General features: G+C 48.7%; 5 protein-coding genes across 5 annotated transcripts; 2 read left to right on the top strand and 3 right to left on the bottom strand.

The window, feature by feature from the left end:
• Nucleotides 1–850: 850 nt before the first annotated feature.
• On the top strand, nt 851–3,517 carry NIP1 (Translation initiation factor 3 subunit c; the record flags this gene model as incomplete). The annotated part of the gene is made up of 3 exons (XM_044814006.1): nt 851–1,190; nt 1,245–2,215; nt 2,261–3,517. The coding sequence occupies 3 exons, from the start codon at nt 851–853 to the stop codon at nt 3,515–3,517; spliced, it is 2,568 nt and encodes an 855-aa protein (XP_044669307.1).
• Nucleotides 3,518–3,610: 93 nt separating this feature from the next.
• On the bottom strand, nt 3,611–4,241 carry KY384_005505 (uncharacterized protein; the record flags this gene model as incomplete). Its single annotated transcript, XM_044814005.1, has 2 exons — nt 3,611–4,051; nt 4,194–4,241. The coding sequence occupies 2 exons, from the start codon at nt 4,239–4,241 to the stop codon at nt 3,611–3,613; spliced, it is 489 nt and encodes a 162-aa protein (XP_044669306.1).
• Nucleotides 4,242–4,653: 412 nt separating this feature from the next.
• RPL7 (60S ribosomal protein L7) lies at nt 4,654–5,864 on the top strand (the record flags this gene model as incomplete). The annotated part of the gene is made up of 4 exons (XM_044814004.1): nt 4,654–4,688; nt 4,859–4,970; nt 5,180–5,346; nt 5,405–5,864. 4 exons carry the CDS (start codon nt 4,654–4,656, stop codon nt 5,862–5,864), a joined length of 774 nt encoding a protein of 257 aa, XP_044669305.1.
• A 172-nt stretch (nt 5,865–6,036) lies between these two features.
• On the bottom strand, nt 6,037–10,667 carry KY384_005503 (uncharacterized protein; the record flags this gene model as incomplete). The annotated part of the gene is given in 7 exon segments (XM_044814003.1): nt 6,037–6,825; nt 6,837–7,031; nt 7,085–7,816; nt 7,867–8,379; nt 8,469–10,175; nt 10,231–10,334; nt 10,385–10,667. 7 exon segments carry the CDS (start codon nt 10,665–10,667, stop codon nt 6,037–6,039), a joined length of 4,323 nt encoding a protein of 1,440 aa, XP_044669304.1.
• Nucleotides 10,668–10,935: 268 nt separating this feature from the next.
• On the bottom strand, nt 10,936–14,257 carry KY384_005502 (uncharacterized protein; the record flags this gene model as incomplete). The annotated part of the gene is made up of 5 exons (XM_044814002.1): nt 10,936–11,258; nt 11,429–12,187; nt 12,234–12,972; nt 13,038–13,678; nt 13,747–14,257. 5 exons carry the CDS (start codon nt 14,255–14,257, stop codon nt 10,936–10,938), a joined length of 2,973 nt encoding a protein of 990 aa, XP_044669303.1.
• Between the last annotated feature and the right edge of the window lie 736 nt (nt 14,258–14,993).

Raw genomic sequence — 14,993 nt, 5'->3', positions numbered from 1 at the left:
TTGATCTATTGTACATGTCTGTGCTAGCACGGTTGATAGTGTCGTGTTGGTTGTATTGGCCGGAGGTACGAGGGAGGCAGAGAACTGCATCGGAGGGGAACCGAGTTGCCGCGGCCGAGATCCAGCTGGAGTAGCATTGACTGAGGCAGAGAGCATCAAAGCGAGGCAGAGGAATAAAAGCATGATCTCAATGGGATTAGATACCAAAAAATAGCTCTTTCAGAAGTGAAATATAATGGTTTTTTGTGGAAAAGAATATTGCCACAATCGATTGCTTGGGAGCACATAGATCCTCGAAACATCGTTCGTCTGCAGAAATCAAGGGCAACGATCTCATTGTGAGCACATGATGGGGCAGAAACAACTAGTCAAGCTTTCCAGCAGTCTTCACCACCTAAGACTTCCGCTGGATGACGGTAGTATTACAGGCTGCATGTTTTCTGAAAACAGAGCTTCTCGAAAAGCTTATGAATGATCATGAGTCTATGGTGTCGCACTCACTTGAAAAATGTCGGGCCATAATCTGACTGGATCGGAACTCGCCAGTGCGAAAATTTGTGATTCTTGAAGTCGCGCTTCTCGCGAAGAGCAACAGGCGTCTGTTGGTAAGTATCATATCTTGTTGGCCCAGCGTTGGGTGAAATCCCATCATGCCTGGGTACCGGGCACTGACCTTTGCAGTGGGCGCATTACGAGTCACGAGAGCTGTCATATCTAACCCCTGAGCCGCTGCCTGGTTCCCCTGATGCCCTAACCCTAACCGTCCATAATAGTACTAGCGCAGCCACAACTGAGGGACTCTACCTTATCATACATGCACAACCGTTAAGCACGTCAAATTTCAACCACAATGTCTCGGTTCTTTACTGCCGGTGATAGTTCAAGCGAAAGCAGCTCGTCTGATGAAGAGGAGCTGTACAGTGATCAAGAACAACAACAAGGTGAAGAAGAGGAGTCAAGTGAAGAGGAGGAAGAAGAGGAAGATGAAGGGTCTTCTTCTTCTGACGAGGGGGGTAAGACCGGAGGCTCCAGATTCTTGAGAGATGCTGCTTCAAGCGACGAAAGTGAAGATGAAGATAAAGTCACAGTCGTCAAGAGCGCGAAGGATAAGAGGCATGAAGAGTTGGAAGGCATCGTGAGGCTAATAGAAAATGCGTCTAAAATTGGGGACTGGAGCACAATATCGACGGGTACGATGCTCTCCGTGCACTGGAGCTTTCGAAATGCTGACTATCGCAATGAAGAATTTGATAGACTAAACAGACAGGTTATTAAAATCACTGTTTCAGAAAAGCCGCCCAAGAGCTATGTCAAAATCATATCAGATCTAGAAGATCTGATGAATGATGCCATTGCGAAACAAAAAGTCTCCACGAAGAAAATGAATGCCACGAACGCCAAAGGCTTGAATATTATGAAACAGAAGATCAAGAGAAACAATAAGGACTACATGACAGAAATCGATAAGTACAGGGAGGACAAGGCAGATTACATGATGTCTGATGAGGAAGAGGAGATCGTTCAAGAGAAGGTAAAGAAACCTAAACAAACGTACATCGAGTCTGGAGACCCTGGTGATGAGGGTTACTCTACAGTGGGTCGAGGAGGCAAGACTCTACAGTATACCCCGGAGAGTATTCTCAAGCACCTGCGGTCCATTGTGGAATCTCGAGGGAAGAAGAACACGGATAAAACGGAGCAGATACGGATCATGGAAAAGCTTCTAGAGGTAGCCGATACGCCGTATCGAAAGATCAGAGTCCTCATCACCCTCGTCGCCACCCGATTTGATATGACATCTGGGTCAAATGCAGAGTCCATGAAACCAGAGAATTGGAAAGCTGCTGAGCATGAGTTCAGACTACTCCTGCAAGCACTGGAGGATAACAGCAACATGGTTGTTGTTGAGAACGCGGAGGAATGGGAGGACGATGATAAACCTCCCCAACCTGCAGCTGGCGAAAAGCTTAAAATACCCGGCAGCGTAGTTTCTGTTGCTGAACGCTTAGATGATGAGCTTACGCGATCGCTACAGCACATCGACCCACACACTGCGGAGTATATTGAGCGCTTGACAGACGAGCAAGCTTTGTACAATGATATTCTCCGAGCTTTGCTGTACGTGGAAGGCTTGAAGCGAGACCCAAAGCTAGATCAAACAGATGATGGAGCAAGCCGTGTGATCATGCGACGACTCGAACATGTGTACTTCAAAGTAAGATCCCCTCTCTTTTAGCTCTCCAGACTGACGCTTTCCCAGCCAGCTCAAGTTGTTCACATACAAGAGGAGAATGCGTGGAATTCCATTCCTTCGCAGTTGAACTCGACGACCACACCACGTGAAGTGGAAGCCAATATTGACAAGCTCGTCCAAACACTTAGCACTTTCTTATTCAAACACAGCGCCGATCTCATCCGGGCGCGAGCATATTTGTGCCAAGTGTACTACTTCGCCCTTCACGATCAATACTATAAAGCTCGTGATATGCTCCTAATGTCGCATTTGCAGGAAACCATCGCTAATTTTCCGATCAATACTCAAATACTGTACAACAGGACCCTCGTGCAGGTCGGACTCTGTGCGTTCCGCGCAAATCTCGTTTACGAGGCACAAAGCACTCTTCAAGAAATATGTGGCAGTGGTCGGCAGAAAGAGCTATTGGCTCAAGGAGTAATGATTCAGCGCTACTCACAGGTCACCCAAGAACAGGAAAGGCTTGAGCGACAGCGCCAGCTCCCATTTCATATGCATATCAACCTCGAACTCCTCGAATGTGTTTATTTGACCTGCTCGATGTTACTCGAGATCCCTCTTTTGGCCCAAACAGGCTCGTCGCCAGATGTCAGGAAGCGTGTCATCAGCAAGACGTATCGACGTTTGCTTGAATTCCACGAGCGCCAAATTTTCACAGGCCCCGCAGAGAACACTCGCGATCATATCATGCAAGCTTCCCGCGCTTTAGCTGCGGGTGAGTGGAAGAAGTCTGTGGATTTAACGAACTCCATCAAAATTTGGGATTTAATGCCGGAGCCAGGAAAGATAAAGGCAATGCTTTCAGCTCAGATTCAAGAAGAAGGGCTACGGACATACTTGTTCACATACGCACCTTTCTATGATACGCTGTCTGTCAGTACACTGGCCTCGATGTTTGATTTGAGTGAACGAAAAGTGACCGCGGTAGTCAGCAAGATGATCTCACACGAAGACCTTGCAGCTGCTCTAGACCAAGTAAATGATGCTATAGTGTTCCGAAAAGGCGTCGAACTGTCGCGACTACAAAGCCTAGCTCTTACCCTCAGCGACAAGGCCAGCGGTCTTATCGAATCAAATGAACGGACCCTAGAGCAAAGGACGCAGGGCATGACAAATGCTTTCGAGAGGCAAGGCGGGGCGGGCGGTCGCGGTGGTCGTGGCGGGCGAGGGGGTCAGCGAGGACAAAGAAATGATCGTGGTGGCTCGAGGTTAGGCGGTCAGCAATTTGGTGGTGGTGCATTGGGCAACGCTATTAAAGCTTGAAAAGTGACGTGGGCATGGAAAGCACTCATATCTTTTATGCATTGCGAACAGGAAGTCTTGAGGTTGGTGTAATAAGGGTTTCAATTGGGTCCATCAGTCGTCAAGGTCATTCATGAATGCTGGTGACCAGTATTCTTTCTCCGGAGCTTGCTCGTCCACCCACACCAATGAGTCGCCTAACAAATCCTCTATCACAGTTTCAGCCCTTGCGCGATCCCATCTTAGATTGTCTTCCAGCATAGAACAAGTTACGTAGCCTAAGATCTGCATGACTTCCAGGACCGTAGATTGGTCAGAATTCAACTCCTTGGGAATGCTGCGAATCATCCGCTTGCTGCCGACGGTCACGATCGAGAAACCCGATCCCAATGGAGCAAGTGATTTGACTGCTCGTAGGATGTCATCATCGCTGACTTCCAGCTCTCCACCTAGGCCTTTGCCTCTACCGACCCTTCCTGTACACTCTTCCACGGATATAAGGCCTCCGTTTTCGCCTCTGCTAGAACGGCAGACCTCTACTACCCGGACTGCCACCTGCAGAAAAAAATCGTTTACACCATTGCCGTTACCACCACCGATAACGGTGCCCAGCCACCCCCCAATCCCTTTCCTGCTGCTGATTTACCCCTCACGTTGCTACCGGCAAGAGGATCAACACCAATGGCATTGCACATACGGGCAAATTCAGCTCGAAAAGACGGGTTCGTTTTGATAGTATCGGCATGCTGAAGAGCAAAGTTATGCAGCAGCGACTGAAAGACGGACAACTGGGTCTGGAGAGAGTCTAGGTGGGAGGAGCGTAGGCTGGCGCCATGGGTTGCGTAGGAAGTAGAGAGGGAGTTGCGGTTTTGGAACGCCGATAGACCTACCCCTCTTCGAGCCGACATCTGGGACTGAGGTCCATATGAAGATCGCAAGCGGTCTCTTCAGAGGTGTTGGACACAATTTTGTACCGCAAAAAGGGGACCATGATATGAGATGTCTCTCTACCTAGGGCTACCTCAGGAGCCGCGACAAATGCCAAGAAGCGCTAAGCGAAGCTTTAGCGTCTCACACATCTTGGAAGGCAAGAAGAGCGAATCTGGTGTTGTTTGCAGCCACCTCTGGAGAAGATCTCAACTTGCACTCCGCCCAAAATGGCTCCTCAGAAGCACTCAGCTACTATCAAGACGTAAGTTGACTCAGCAATTCTCCCCATAATGGTGCAGGAACAACAAAGTCACAATTCCATCTTGCCGCATCCCCTATGCACTTAACTCTCTGATCTCTGATATGCTCATGGCCAATTTCGAAGAACACGCATACTTGATCAATGCTAACTCGTGTTTGTCAACGTTATAGATCGGTGCCAACCGAGGATCAGATACTGGTGCCGGAGACACTGCTGAAGAAGCGCAAGAGTCAAGAAAAAGCGCGTGAGGACAAGCTAGCAGAGCAGAAAGAGAGGAAAACCGTGAGTGACACCATTCACGTCCGAAAATCCTAGACATCAAATGAGATGTGGGCCGCTGTGATGATACCTACCATTTGTCGCGACTAGATCTCAGCGATCGATGCTGTCGCATTTTCTTAACCATCTTTCGGGTCTGAGTCGTTCACACAATTCCTTGAATTGCGTCATAATCCATAGCACGCAATGGACTAACCATCTCTGTGATGTAGGTCAACAAGGAGAAACGCGGTGTCATTTTCAAGCGAGCCGAATCATACGTCAAAGAGTACCGTGACGCAGCACGAGAAAAGATTCGCCTGTCCCGTTTGGCAAAGCAAGAAGGCACATTCTACGTCCCCGCCGAGCCAAAACTCGTCTTTGTCGTCCGTATCAAAGGGTGGGACTATGGCATCTCTTGCAAGTTTCTAAGGGAGCTGGTCTGACGATTCTGACAGTATCAACAAAATCGCTCCCAAACCCCGAAAGACCCTTCAATTACTCCGCCTCCTCCAAATAAACAATGGCGTCTTCATCCGCCTCACGAAAGCCACTTTGGAAATGCTCCGCATCGTTGAACCTTGGGTAGCTTATGGGTATCCCTCGATCAAGACCGTGCGAGATCTTGTCTACAAGCGAGGATACGGCAAGATAGATAAGCAGCGCATCCCGCTGACCGACAATCAGTTGATTGAGGAACAATTGGGTAAGCTTGGGATCATCTGCATGGAGGACCTGATCCACGAAATATATACTGTCGGTCCAAATTTCAAGCAAGCGAGCAACTTCTTATGGCCATTCAAATTAAGTAATCCGAATGGTGGATTCAAGGCGAGAAAGTTCAAGCACTTCATCGAGGGAGGTGATTTGGGGAATCGGGAGGAGAACATCAATGCTTTGATCAAGCAGATGAACTGAGATGGCGGACGGTACGTGTATGGGCGTGCTCAAAACAATGCCAAAGATTTTCAAAGAAATGTCGAACTCGTCATGATGCATCCAGACTGCAAGATCATTGAGTGATTTCAGTTTCGTTAAACTTGTCTTTTCTTATTTATAATTTCAATATGAACCTCAAAATCCAACCAACTCAACCCTTCAACGCATACCCAAACAACGAATCCATCTGTACCCAGACCCGTCCACACTGCTTCAAATACCCTTCCACAACCCTCGTACAAGTTCCAAACCTCTCCCTCATGATCTCTCTCAGCACTTTCGCCTTCTCCTTCTCACTTTCTTCAGCCTTCAGCGGATTTGGCTCCCCTTTCCCGGCAACACCATCCACATCAAACAAGCCTCTGAGATATAGAAGCTGATTATAGATGGCCTTCTCGGAGTACTCATACCTCATCCTTCCCAGGCAACCTTCAGCTCGGCCTCTAGGACCAAGACACCGGTGCCCGTACACGCTCATCTGTCTCGTCCGATTGCCACAGGCGGTGTCGTCGCAGACAAGCCAGCCTTCATAGTACTTGGAGACTTGCACACGGATCGCATGCTCCAGCTGGGCAACCACCGTCAATGTGGTGAACGGACGTCTGCAGGACTCTGAGGCACAAACGATACCTTCCGTTGTAAGGTTCTTAAGTGATGCAGCTAGCCCTTCGAATTGGAAGGACTCCTTGCAGTATCGGCACCTCAATGTAAGGCGGGTGCAATCCTGGAAGCGGATGGAATCTGGTATTTGACTATCCAAGGGGCATATCTCCTTTTCTTGGGATTGGTTTGCGCTGGTGGCGATACTGTATTTGCGCGTGTCTAGGCCAAGACATTCAGCTAGATGCATAGAATCTGTGCCGGGCATAGGGGCACAAAGACGCTCGATAGGGGGAAAATCTGTTTGTGGAGGTACCATTCGACGTCGGGCTTTAGGGTGCTACCAGAGACTATCACTTCAGCGGGAGCATAGGCACGCTTCGCTGTGTTCTCGTTCGAAGGTGTCTTCTCTGTCGCGGCTGTCATGATGTAGGAGATCACGTCGTTTTGTCGTACAGTCTTTCCATGAGCGAGAGCACGGAGTGCAACTTGTACCTGAGGCATGGAATCTGGATTAGGATAATCTTTTGGGTTTTTGCCCAGTTTCTGAAATAGGAGTCAGTGAAGCAGAGATCGATCAAGGCCAGAACATAGCTTACGGTAAAGATGATGTATTTTTGTGATGGAACTTTTTCCTCCCTCATTCTTTCGGAAAGAGTCCGTAGGTATTCGTGAACCTGTTCAACGACAACTTCGGATTCTTCTCCAGAAAGGATCATGTTCAGTAATTTTGAAGAAGCTTCTTTAGAAAGGGCACAGTATTCTCGCCTTTTCATGTCAAGCCCTTTGACTTCGAGCTTGTCCATATACTTTCCGTCAACTTCCAGCATGTTGATAGCAGCATACTTCTTCTTCGCATGCAATAATAGACGCCGGAAAACATTGTCGATGTCTATTTCAAGCAGCTTGTACCTCTCGTTGACAGAACGTTTGAAATCAGTTCCCACCTTGAGAGCCTCTTCAATATTATCGGCATTCGTGTTGATCATGACAGAGTCTGTATCACCATAAATAACACGTAGCTGTGTGCTCTCTGCAAGGTCCTTTGTGCTTCGCAAGATCTCTCGTCCTTTAGCTGTTGTAAGCATAGCAAGGGGCCTGGCGTAGAACCTGGACTGCGTGTAGCCCAAACAACCGTACATGGAGTTTGCAGTCAATTTAAGCGCCAGTTGTTTGATGTCCCATGTTGCGATCTGCTCGGAGGAAGCCTTCTTGTCCTTCATAAGACTTTTGACCTCTCTTCGTCGACTCACCAAGGTCGAAATGAGCTTTGGTAGAATTCCTTGACCTTGATCACTTGGGGCATCCGGAACCCTCTCTTCGTTTTCGTTCTATCAGTATTCGTTAGCTTGAGGTATCGTGGAGCGTCAAAGCAACGTACTATCTCGGACCTATCTATAGTTGTGAAACAGATGTTGTACTCCTGTATGATACTGGGATATAGACTGTTGAAATCCATGACCAAAATGAACTTGTCATACAAGCCTTTCTCTGGTTCGAAGACGAGACCGCCCTTGTACTTGTCTTTCTTCTTGACGTCCACGCCTTCGTCGCCATCGGCTTCTTCCTCCACTTGTGGTTTGCTCTTACCGTACACCTTATCTGGGCATATGTATTTATTCTTGTAGAATTCATGTAGTAGAATGTACTCGTTGCGCTCTGCTCGAGTTCCACTCAGTGTTCTTGCCCACGAATTGCCTGCCAAATTAGTGAGGACTTTCGTCAAAGGCAACATCTGCACACGAAGGGCAAGTGCAGCGACGAAGAAGGTGTCGGCTTCACAATGTTTTACATAATCCATAAGCCCGTCTCGAGTCGTGGCCCACGTCTTCAGGGCCGCATCATTATCCAGTTCTCGACGTGGCGCTCCCTCACCTAAGTAGAGCTCAGACATCTCAGTCAGGCTCCATGACTGGCATTTCGTCATCAAAGACTGCGTCGCGTAAGCATGAAGCGTCCGCTACGGGAAAGATTGGGACTTACTTTGCCCATTTCATTGGCGACATCGCAAAGCAAGCGACCTGATACTAGTTGCCTTTCCGAGAAAAAGCTAGTATTTCCTTTCCCAAAATTCTTTGGCCAATCACTACGTCTCAAGCGGCCGATTCTATGCCAACCTGGTGTCTTTTTCTCGCGGAATCGAGATAACAGGATGGGATAGTCGACATCTTGCAACTGGTGGCCAACCAACACGTCTGGATCTGCACGCTCAAGCAATGCTAGAAATTTTGCTAGGAGCATGTTCTCATTCTTCTCGAGCATGATAGTACCCCGCTGCTTCTTAGTGATTGAATCAAAGCCCACTGGAAATGTCGCCTCAACGGGCCGCATGATAGTGTAGCTTTTGCAGGGAAGCTTCTCGGGCGGTGTTGTGTCACTTAGTGAAATATTCTCATAAAAACGAGCACTAGCAACTAGGACTTCTTGCTTGTTTGCTTTCACATTCAACGTTGTTCGTAACGCTAAGCTCATGAAGCTGAGGGGCGGGGCTTCGAGACTGTCGGCTTCACTAGTAGTCGTAATTGCCTTGGGACTCGTGATTTGAGCCTCAAACTTGCACCATGAGGCGTTGCTAAGACATGAGAAGTGGGCTTCTTCAATCTTCAGCCAGCATGGACCCATTATTTGCTTCCAAAGCACAAACTGCTCGAATATCGCAGTGCTTGTACCAAAAACGTGCGAAAATGTTTCTCCTGTTAAGCCTACCGGCAGCGAAGGCTTGTCGTAGGGATACATTGCTTTTAGATAATCTCCTTCTTTGGGAATGTCGGGTAATTCAAAGGCGTACTTTCGTGAGCAAGGTTTGATCTTATGCATGCCCACCTTGAGCCGGGACATGATTTCATCTGCTTCTTGATAAACATCACCCATTTCCACTTCTTTCGACGTTTCTCGACCGTGTTTATGGCGGTGAGTACGCGGTAGAAAATATAGCTTGCGTAAGATATTGTCTATCTTGATGAATGCTGACACGAAGTCTCCAGACTTCTTATCTCTGACCTTGCCGAACAAACACAGACTACCATTGACATCTGTGTAATCAGTCCAAAATATGCGAAGGCTGCCATCCGGCTCCACAGCATCCTCAAGACTTAATTTACCGTGACTTGTAACTTCTTGACTACTAATAACATTAAGCTTAGCAGTCACGTCGTTCCAAGACGAAGCATCCATGTCGCAAGTAGGTGGTCGAGTGGGAGAGGAATTGGCTGGCGTTGGATACGAAGGGACTTTAGATACCTTAGGGACTGGCTTCACTCCAGAGATGTTGATGCTGGTCGCTTTGACCTTGTGGTCACCAACTACTTGCGCGATTTCCATCAAGTCTTCTTCTTCCACGTCCTCAACCTTGACAGGGTGCAGGCTTCTACGACTAGCAACATTGGCTGTTGGTGATGACGGCAATGGATCACTAGATGGTAAAGTGTCGTCATCTAATTGTTGTCCGAACGAGTTTTCGTCGTAATCGTTTTCTTCGGGAGGGGTGTGAAGCATATTTGTTGCGGGCTTGCTTATGTCTGGTCTCGGGAGCGATGAACGCTTGTCGTGGCTTAGTGGTGGAGAGAGAACACGAGTCTTCCTCCGCGAATTGGTCTTGACAGTCCGTAAGGGAGCACGCGAGGCGATATTGATGTCGACCTCCCCTAGGAGGCCAGCCATGAAGGCACTGTCTTCGGCGGTCACAACTGGCTAGAAGATCTTCATTCAGCAAGATTTGTACCGTGGGAAGGCTTTGCTCTCGTACCTTCGGTTTTGGAGCTGCCGGGGCAGGTTTGTTGTTGAAATATTTGTTGATATTATTATTCGCTTGCTCAATCCGCTTTTGATCTTCCTCGCGCTTTCGTTTTGCTACTTCCTGTGAGTAAGGCCGTGATGGGTTCTCGCGTACGTTGATGTACCTGCTTTGCCCTTTAGCGGTCGCTCTTCTTCGCTTCCACTTTGACTCCCGTAGCGAGGCTCATGCATCCACTCTTCCCGACCATCGTCAGCATAGCCTTCACCATTGTCATCGATCACAAAGTCATCTTCATCCATTCGACCTCGAACAATTTTCTTATAGGAATCTTCGTCCACTTCGTCATAGAGGTCTTCTTCCTCTTGAACATTGTAGGAAGACAAACGCGACTTGCCCGAAGCTCGAAGAGCTCTTAGCTCAGCGAGCTTTGCCTTTGCAGCCGCCATAATGTGTGGATTTGGGGGCAATCAAAATAGGAGCTGGTTGTTCCCAGAGGTGGAGTGGGACTAGGACAATCCGCAGCTTGCCAGAGCTCGCGTGCGGACGCGAGCGCGTTTGTGCCAAGGAAAGGGTTTAGCGCTACTTAGTCAGCCGAATTTCGTGTTTCCCTATAGAGAACAGTGATCTCGTTGGCCTCCACTCAAGACTTCGAAAAGGATTTGGTGCCCGGGGGCTAATTTGCACGTCTTACTATATTGCACTACTCTGCTACTCCTAGACTTTTGCAGCTTGACTCAGTCCCGCTTCCAATGTCGTCCAATTTACACATAAGTCCTCTTCAATCAACAGCGCTTTCGCTTCTTCGCTCTCTCTGATATAGCTCTCGACAATGACTCGACAGTTCTCCCAGAACGCATCAGGCTTTTCCTCCAAGAACCATACGCCTTCAGCACGACTCCGTCTTTGCAAAGCGGAGCGGTGCTCTATCAGATTTTGATGCTCGCTTGATTCTTCAGTCAGTATTTCCTGGCGGATTTCTGCATTTAGATGCACACGTTGAGTGCCGATCTTGCGGAGCAGCTTGCTAATTCGTTGTACTGCAAACGGGGGGATATGATGTTTCCTCCCACATCAAAATCTGACTGATCCGTCAGTTCGACGTCCGTCTGAGTTGTCCAGTAATCGCGCCGGAGAAGCCATATTCGGTAGCTCAAATGGTACGAATTCGCCTAGCTTGATATCCACCGTCAATGCCACTGAGACTGACCAACATAGCCTTCTTCCATCGTTCGATCTTCCAAAGTCTGTATGAAATTTCTGCTGCGTCCTGTTGCCGCGCGACTACCCCTTCTTCTGGCATTCGCTGCCGTGTTATCCACGTAGCCATCTGGAGGCGGTGGATAGTAAGCAGGGCTCGGTTGTAGCCTGATAGGCGCATTTGGATCAAGGTGGCTTGCAACTCTTTGAATAGACTGCGGTATTCCTCCCTGCTGCTGGTCCATAGTGGAAGCCCGCTGTCTTCCAGCTCGCGCTGTGGCTTGGGCATACAGGTTCTGCTGAGGCGTATACTGTCCGTGTCCCATCTGAGCAGACGCTGGCTGCATCATACCCATCTGCTGGCCATAGCCAGATGACTGTGATGCGTAAGGAGGAGGTGCCGCTTGTTGAGCGTACATATTATTGTACACAGGCGGAGCTGCTCCCAAAGGACTCTGTACATAACCCATCTGAGTGTTAGCCGTGTATGCAGACTGTGCGGTTTGCGCTTGAGCTTGGACCTGAGCTTGTGCGGCTTGTGCACGCTGCTTGCTGACAGCCTCGGCTTGTTGCTGCTGCTGGACACCTGGGGCAGGCGATTTTGTCAAAGAAGAGGATTTAAGATTCATTGGTGGAACGAAAGGTCCAGTGAATTTTTGCTGCGTAATGAAAGGGTGTAATTTGGCTTGTTGGGGTGACCATCTTTCCAATGGATTGATGTTCAACAGTCCTCTGACAAAGTCAATGAAGGCATGTCGATTGCTCATTTCTAGTAATTGTCAGTGTTTCTACTAATTAAAGTCCAGTGCACCAACCTCTATCCATCTCGACCTGCTTCATGTTCTTTCGTGGCATGTTATACGTTCGAATGATCTCCGGCAGCGTTGTAGCTTGGAAATACTTCTTGCTTGGCTGTTCCTTGGTGTTATGTTCCCTAGAGTATTGCTCCATTGATTTCAAGCGGTAATTACGTCGACCGTATTCGTCATGTACTTTTTCGAAGAACTCACCGGACTGTTTGCCCATTTCCAACATCCACGTTGGTGGTAAGCCCAGCATTTCGGTAATTCGCGAAACTTGATTGTATTCTGAAGAGCCTGGAAAAAGCGGCAGGCCCAAGAAAAGCTCCACGACTATACAGCCCAAGGACCACATATCGATGGCCGAAGAATATGGCAAGCCCAATAACACCTCGGGTGAGCGATAAAAGCGCGATTGGATATAAGTATATACCGTTTGTCTTTCATCACAAGCTGATCCAAAATCAATGATCTTGATGACAGGGCTTTCCAAATTCTTAAGCAGAATATTCTCAGGTTTCAGGTCGCAATGTATGAGACGGGCCTTGTTCAGAAGGCTTAGAGCATTGAGCAGCTGCTGTGCGAAAACTCGAACCAGGGTCGTGCTTAAGCCTCGGAACTGGTTTTGCTTAATCAGTTCATACAAGTTCACACTTAGCAGCTCGAATACAAGGCATAAGTGTTGCCGATGGATAAATGTATCTTTGAGTCTCAGAAGATGGTGGTCATCATTCTTGTCGAGTTTACCATTAAGCTGTGTGGAAGCGTCAGTTTGCAGCAGGTTGTGGGAGCAAAAATTCGTGGACTTCCAGTACTTACTAGGTCTAGTACGGAGACCTCCATCATACTTTGGTTGAAGTAGGCCGTGCGATTCTTCACCACTTTCACAGCAACTACCTCTTGAGTTCTCAGGTTTTGACATTTGACTACTTGTCCAAATGTACCTTGGCCCAGAACATCAAGGATAAGGTAGCGATTCTTGTGACCATTGTCCTCATTCCCGAGAATGTCGTTTACATATAAGATGTAGTCACTATCCTCGTTGTCATAGCCATCATTCTTGACACCTTTGCTCGGCTTGGTGAGAACACGCCTTGGGTTTCGTGACGATTCATACTTGAATTGTGGGTTGCAGATGCGGTAAGTTGAGGGCAAATGCGTAGTCAGTGCCTGTAGAGGACTGATGAAACCTCCCTCTGGATTTGCCCGCCTGAAGGCTGGCTGTTCGTTGATCCTAGGCTGAATATCTTGAGTTGAGTTTATCTTGGTGAATTGTGGGACTGCTCCTCGAGGCACCTCCGCTGTGGTACCGCTTTGTGGTGGTCTCAAGTTCCGAGGTGACCGGTTTTCCCGGCCAAACATAGCGTTAAACTGAGCTTGGGCTGAACTTGGGTAGTATTGGTCCGGGCTCGCGTTGTTCGCTTGTATTGGAGGAAGTACAGGTGGTTGCCTCGAGTTAGCTACCATATTTGCAGTCAGCATTCCTTCGATGACCTGACGGAACTCATGGGTTCTACAGTTTACTTACTGGGCGTTGTGTAATAGGATTGATTTGGTGTTGCGTAAGGCGTTGCACGTGTTGGCGACTGACGTGCTGAGGTGCTGTGAGACGGAAATTGTCCGTAGGGACTTTGGGTAGACTGTGATGAGCTTGGTGTATATGGTGATGACGGCGAGAGCGCCTTGACTGGCGAATACCCGCTCGAACTCTCCTGTTGGCTCAGAAATTGACCGGAAGGTCGTTGATGGTGGCTTGGCCGAGGGGGGTATTTCATGCTATTGTAGGGATCCGCATCTTCCATCTTGACATCAGTGTCGCCCGAGAAAGCGCGTCTATGAGGAGTGCCTGATGGAGAAGCTGCCATGGAACTGGGATGAGAGGCAGATGCTGTTTGCTGGTACGCATCGTAGCTATATCCACCAGCTGATTGTGGTTGTTGTGGGCCTCCATTGGCCTGGTGATTCTGCATTTGAGAATGCGGGTGACGACTCGGGCGGTTGGACGAATCTGAATTGTACTGCTGCCACTGCTGGTCCATGGAAACAAGTGCTGGCGAAGAAGTGGGCTCTCAGCAGTCAAGGACGTAGTCGGAGGCGCAGTGACAGTGCCCGCCTGGGTCTTTTGAGGCCAGCCTATCGCAGAACAATGCGGCTTTGCGCGCTCCACTGCAGCAAGCCTTCACGATCAACAACAATTTGCCCTAGAACGAGAATCGATTCTTCCAATTGCTCACGTCGGACGCTTCTCACGAGTAACGGGTCAGCGCCTAAGGCATGCCAGCGCAGCAGGTAGCTCCGCGTTCGCTTTGGGTTGCGGCTCGCTCCTAATGGACTACCTGTTGCGTCTCGAATGAATACTGAGTGCCCTTCGAGTATCCATATGGCGGCCCAAAGAGAATGCGTTGGGAGCAAGATCAGATGGGTGTGGACTGCCAGACGCTGAGCTGCAAGGACAGGTTCAGTAATAATGGGTAATCCTACTCGTAAGGTCAAGCACCGAAGGATCTTTCCATACCCCAAATGGACTCGCTTGGCCCTAGCTCCGGGCTAGTGGGCGCCCCCGAAGCGTCTGGTAGCGTGACATCATCTTGCTATAGAGGTCGAATAATAAATAAGAAGTGAGGAACACAAAGAGCGATGAGTGAAGCAACAAGTTGAATGCCCATCGTCAATATGTGCATAGGCATGCTCAATGCGATGGCAAATGGCACTCTATCAGTTGGGCTTTCATCTGACTCACCTGGCCCGGCCGTAAGTCGATGTAAGGACTTGAGG

Source organism: Bacidia gigantensis, assembly GCF_019456465.1.
Source record: "Bacidia gigantensis strain McMullin 20006 chromosome Unknown contig_245, whole genome shotgun sequence".
Lineage (NCBI taxonomy): Eukaryota > Fungi > Ascomycota > Lecanoromycetes > Lecanorales > Ramalinaceae > Bacidia > Bacidia gigantensis.
The sequence above is the reverse complement of the archived record's forward strand: the minus strand, read 5'-3'. Positions and strand labels throughout refer to the sequence as shown.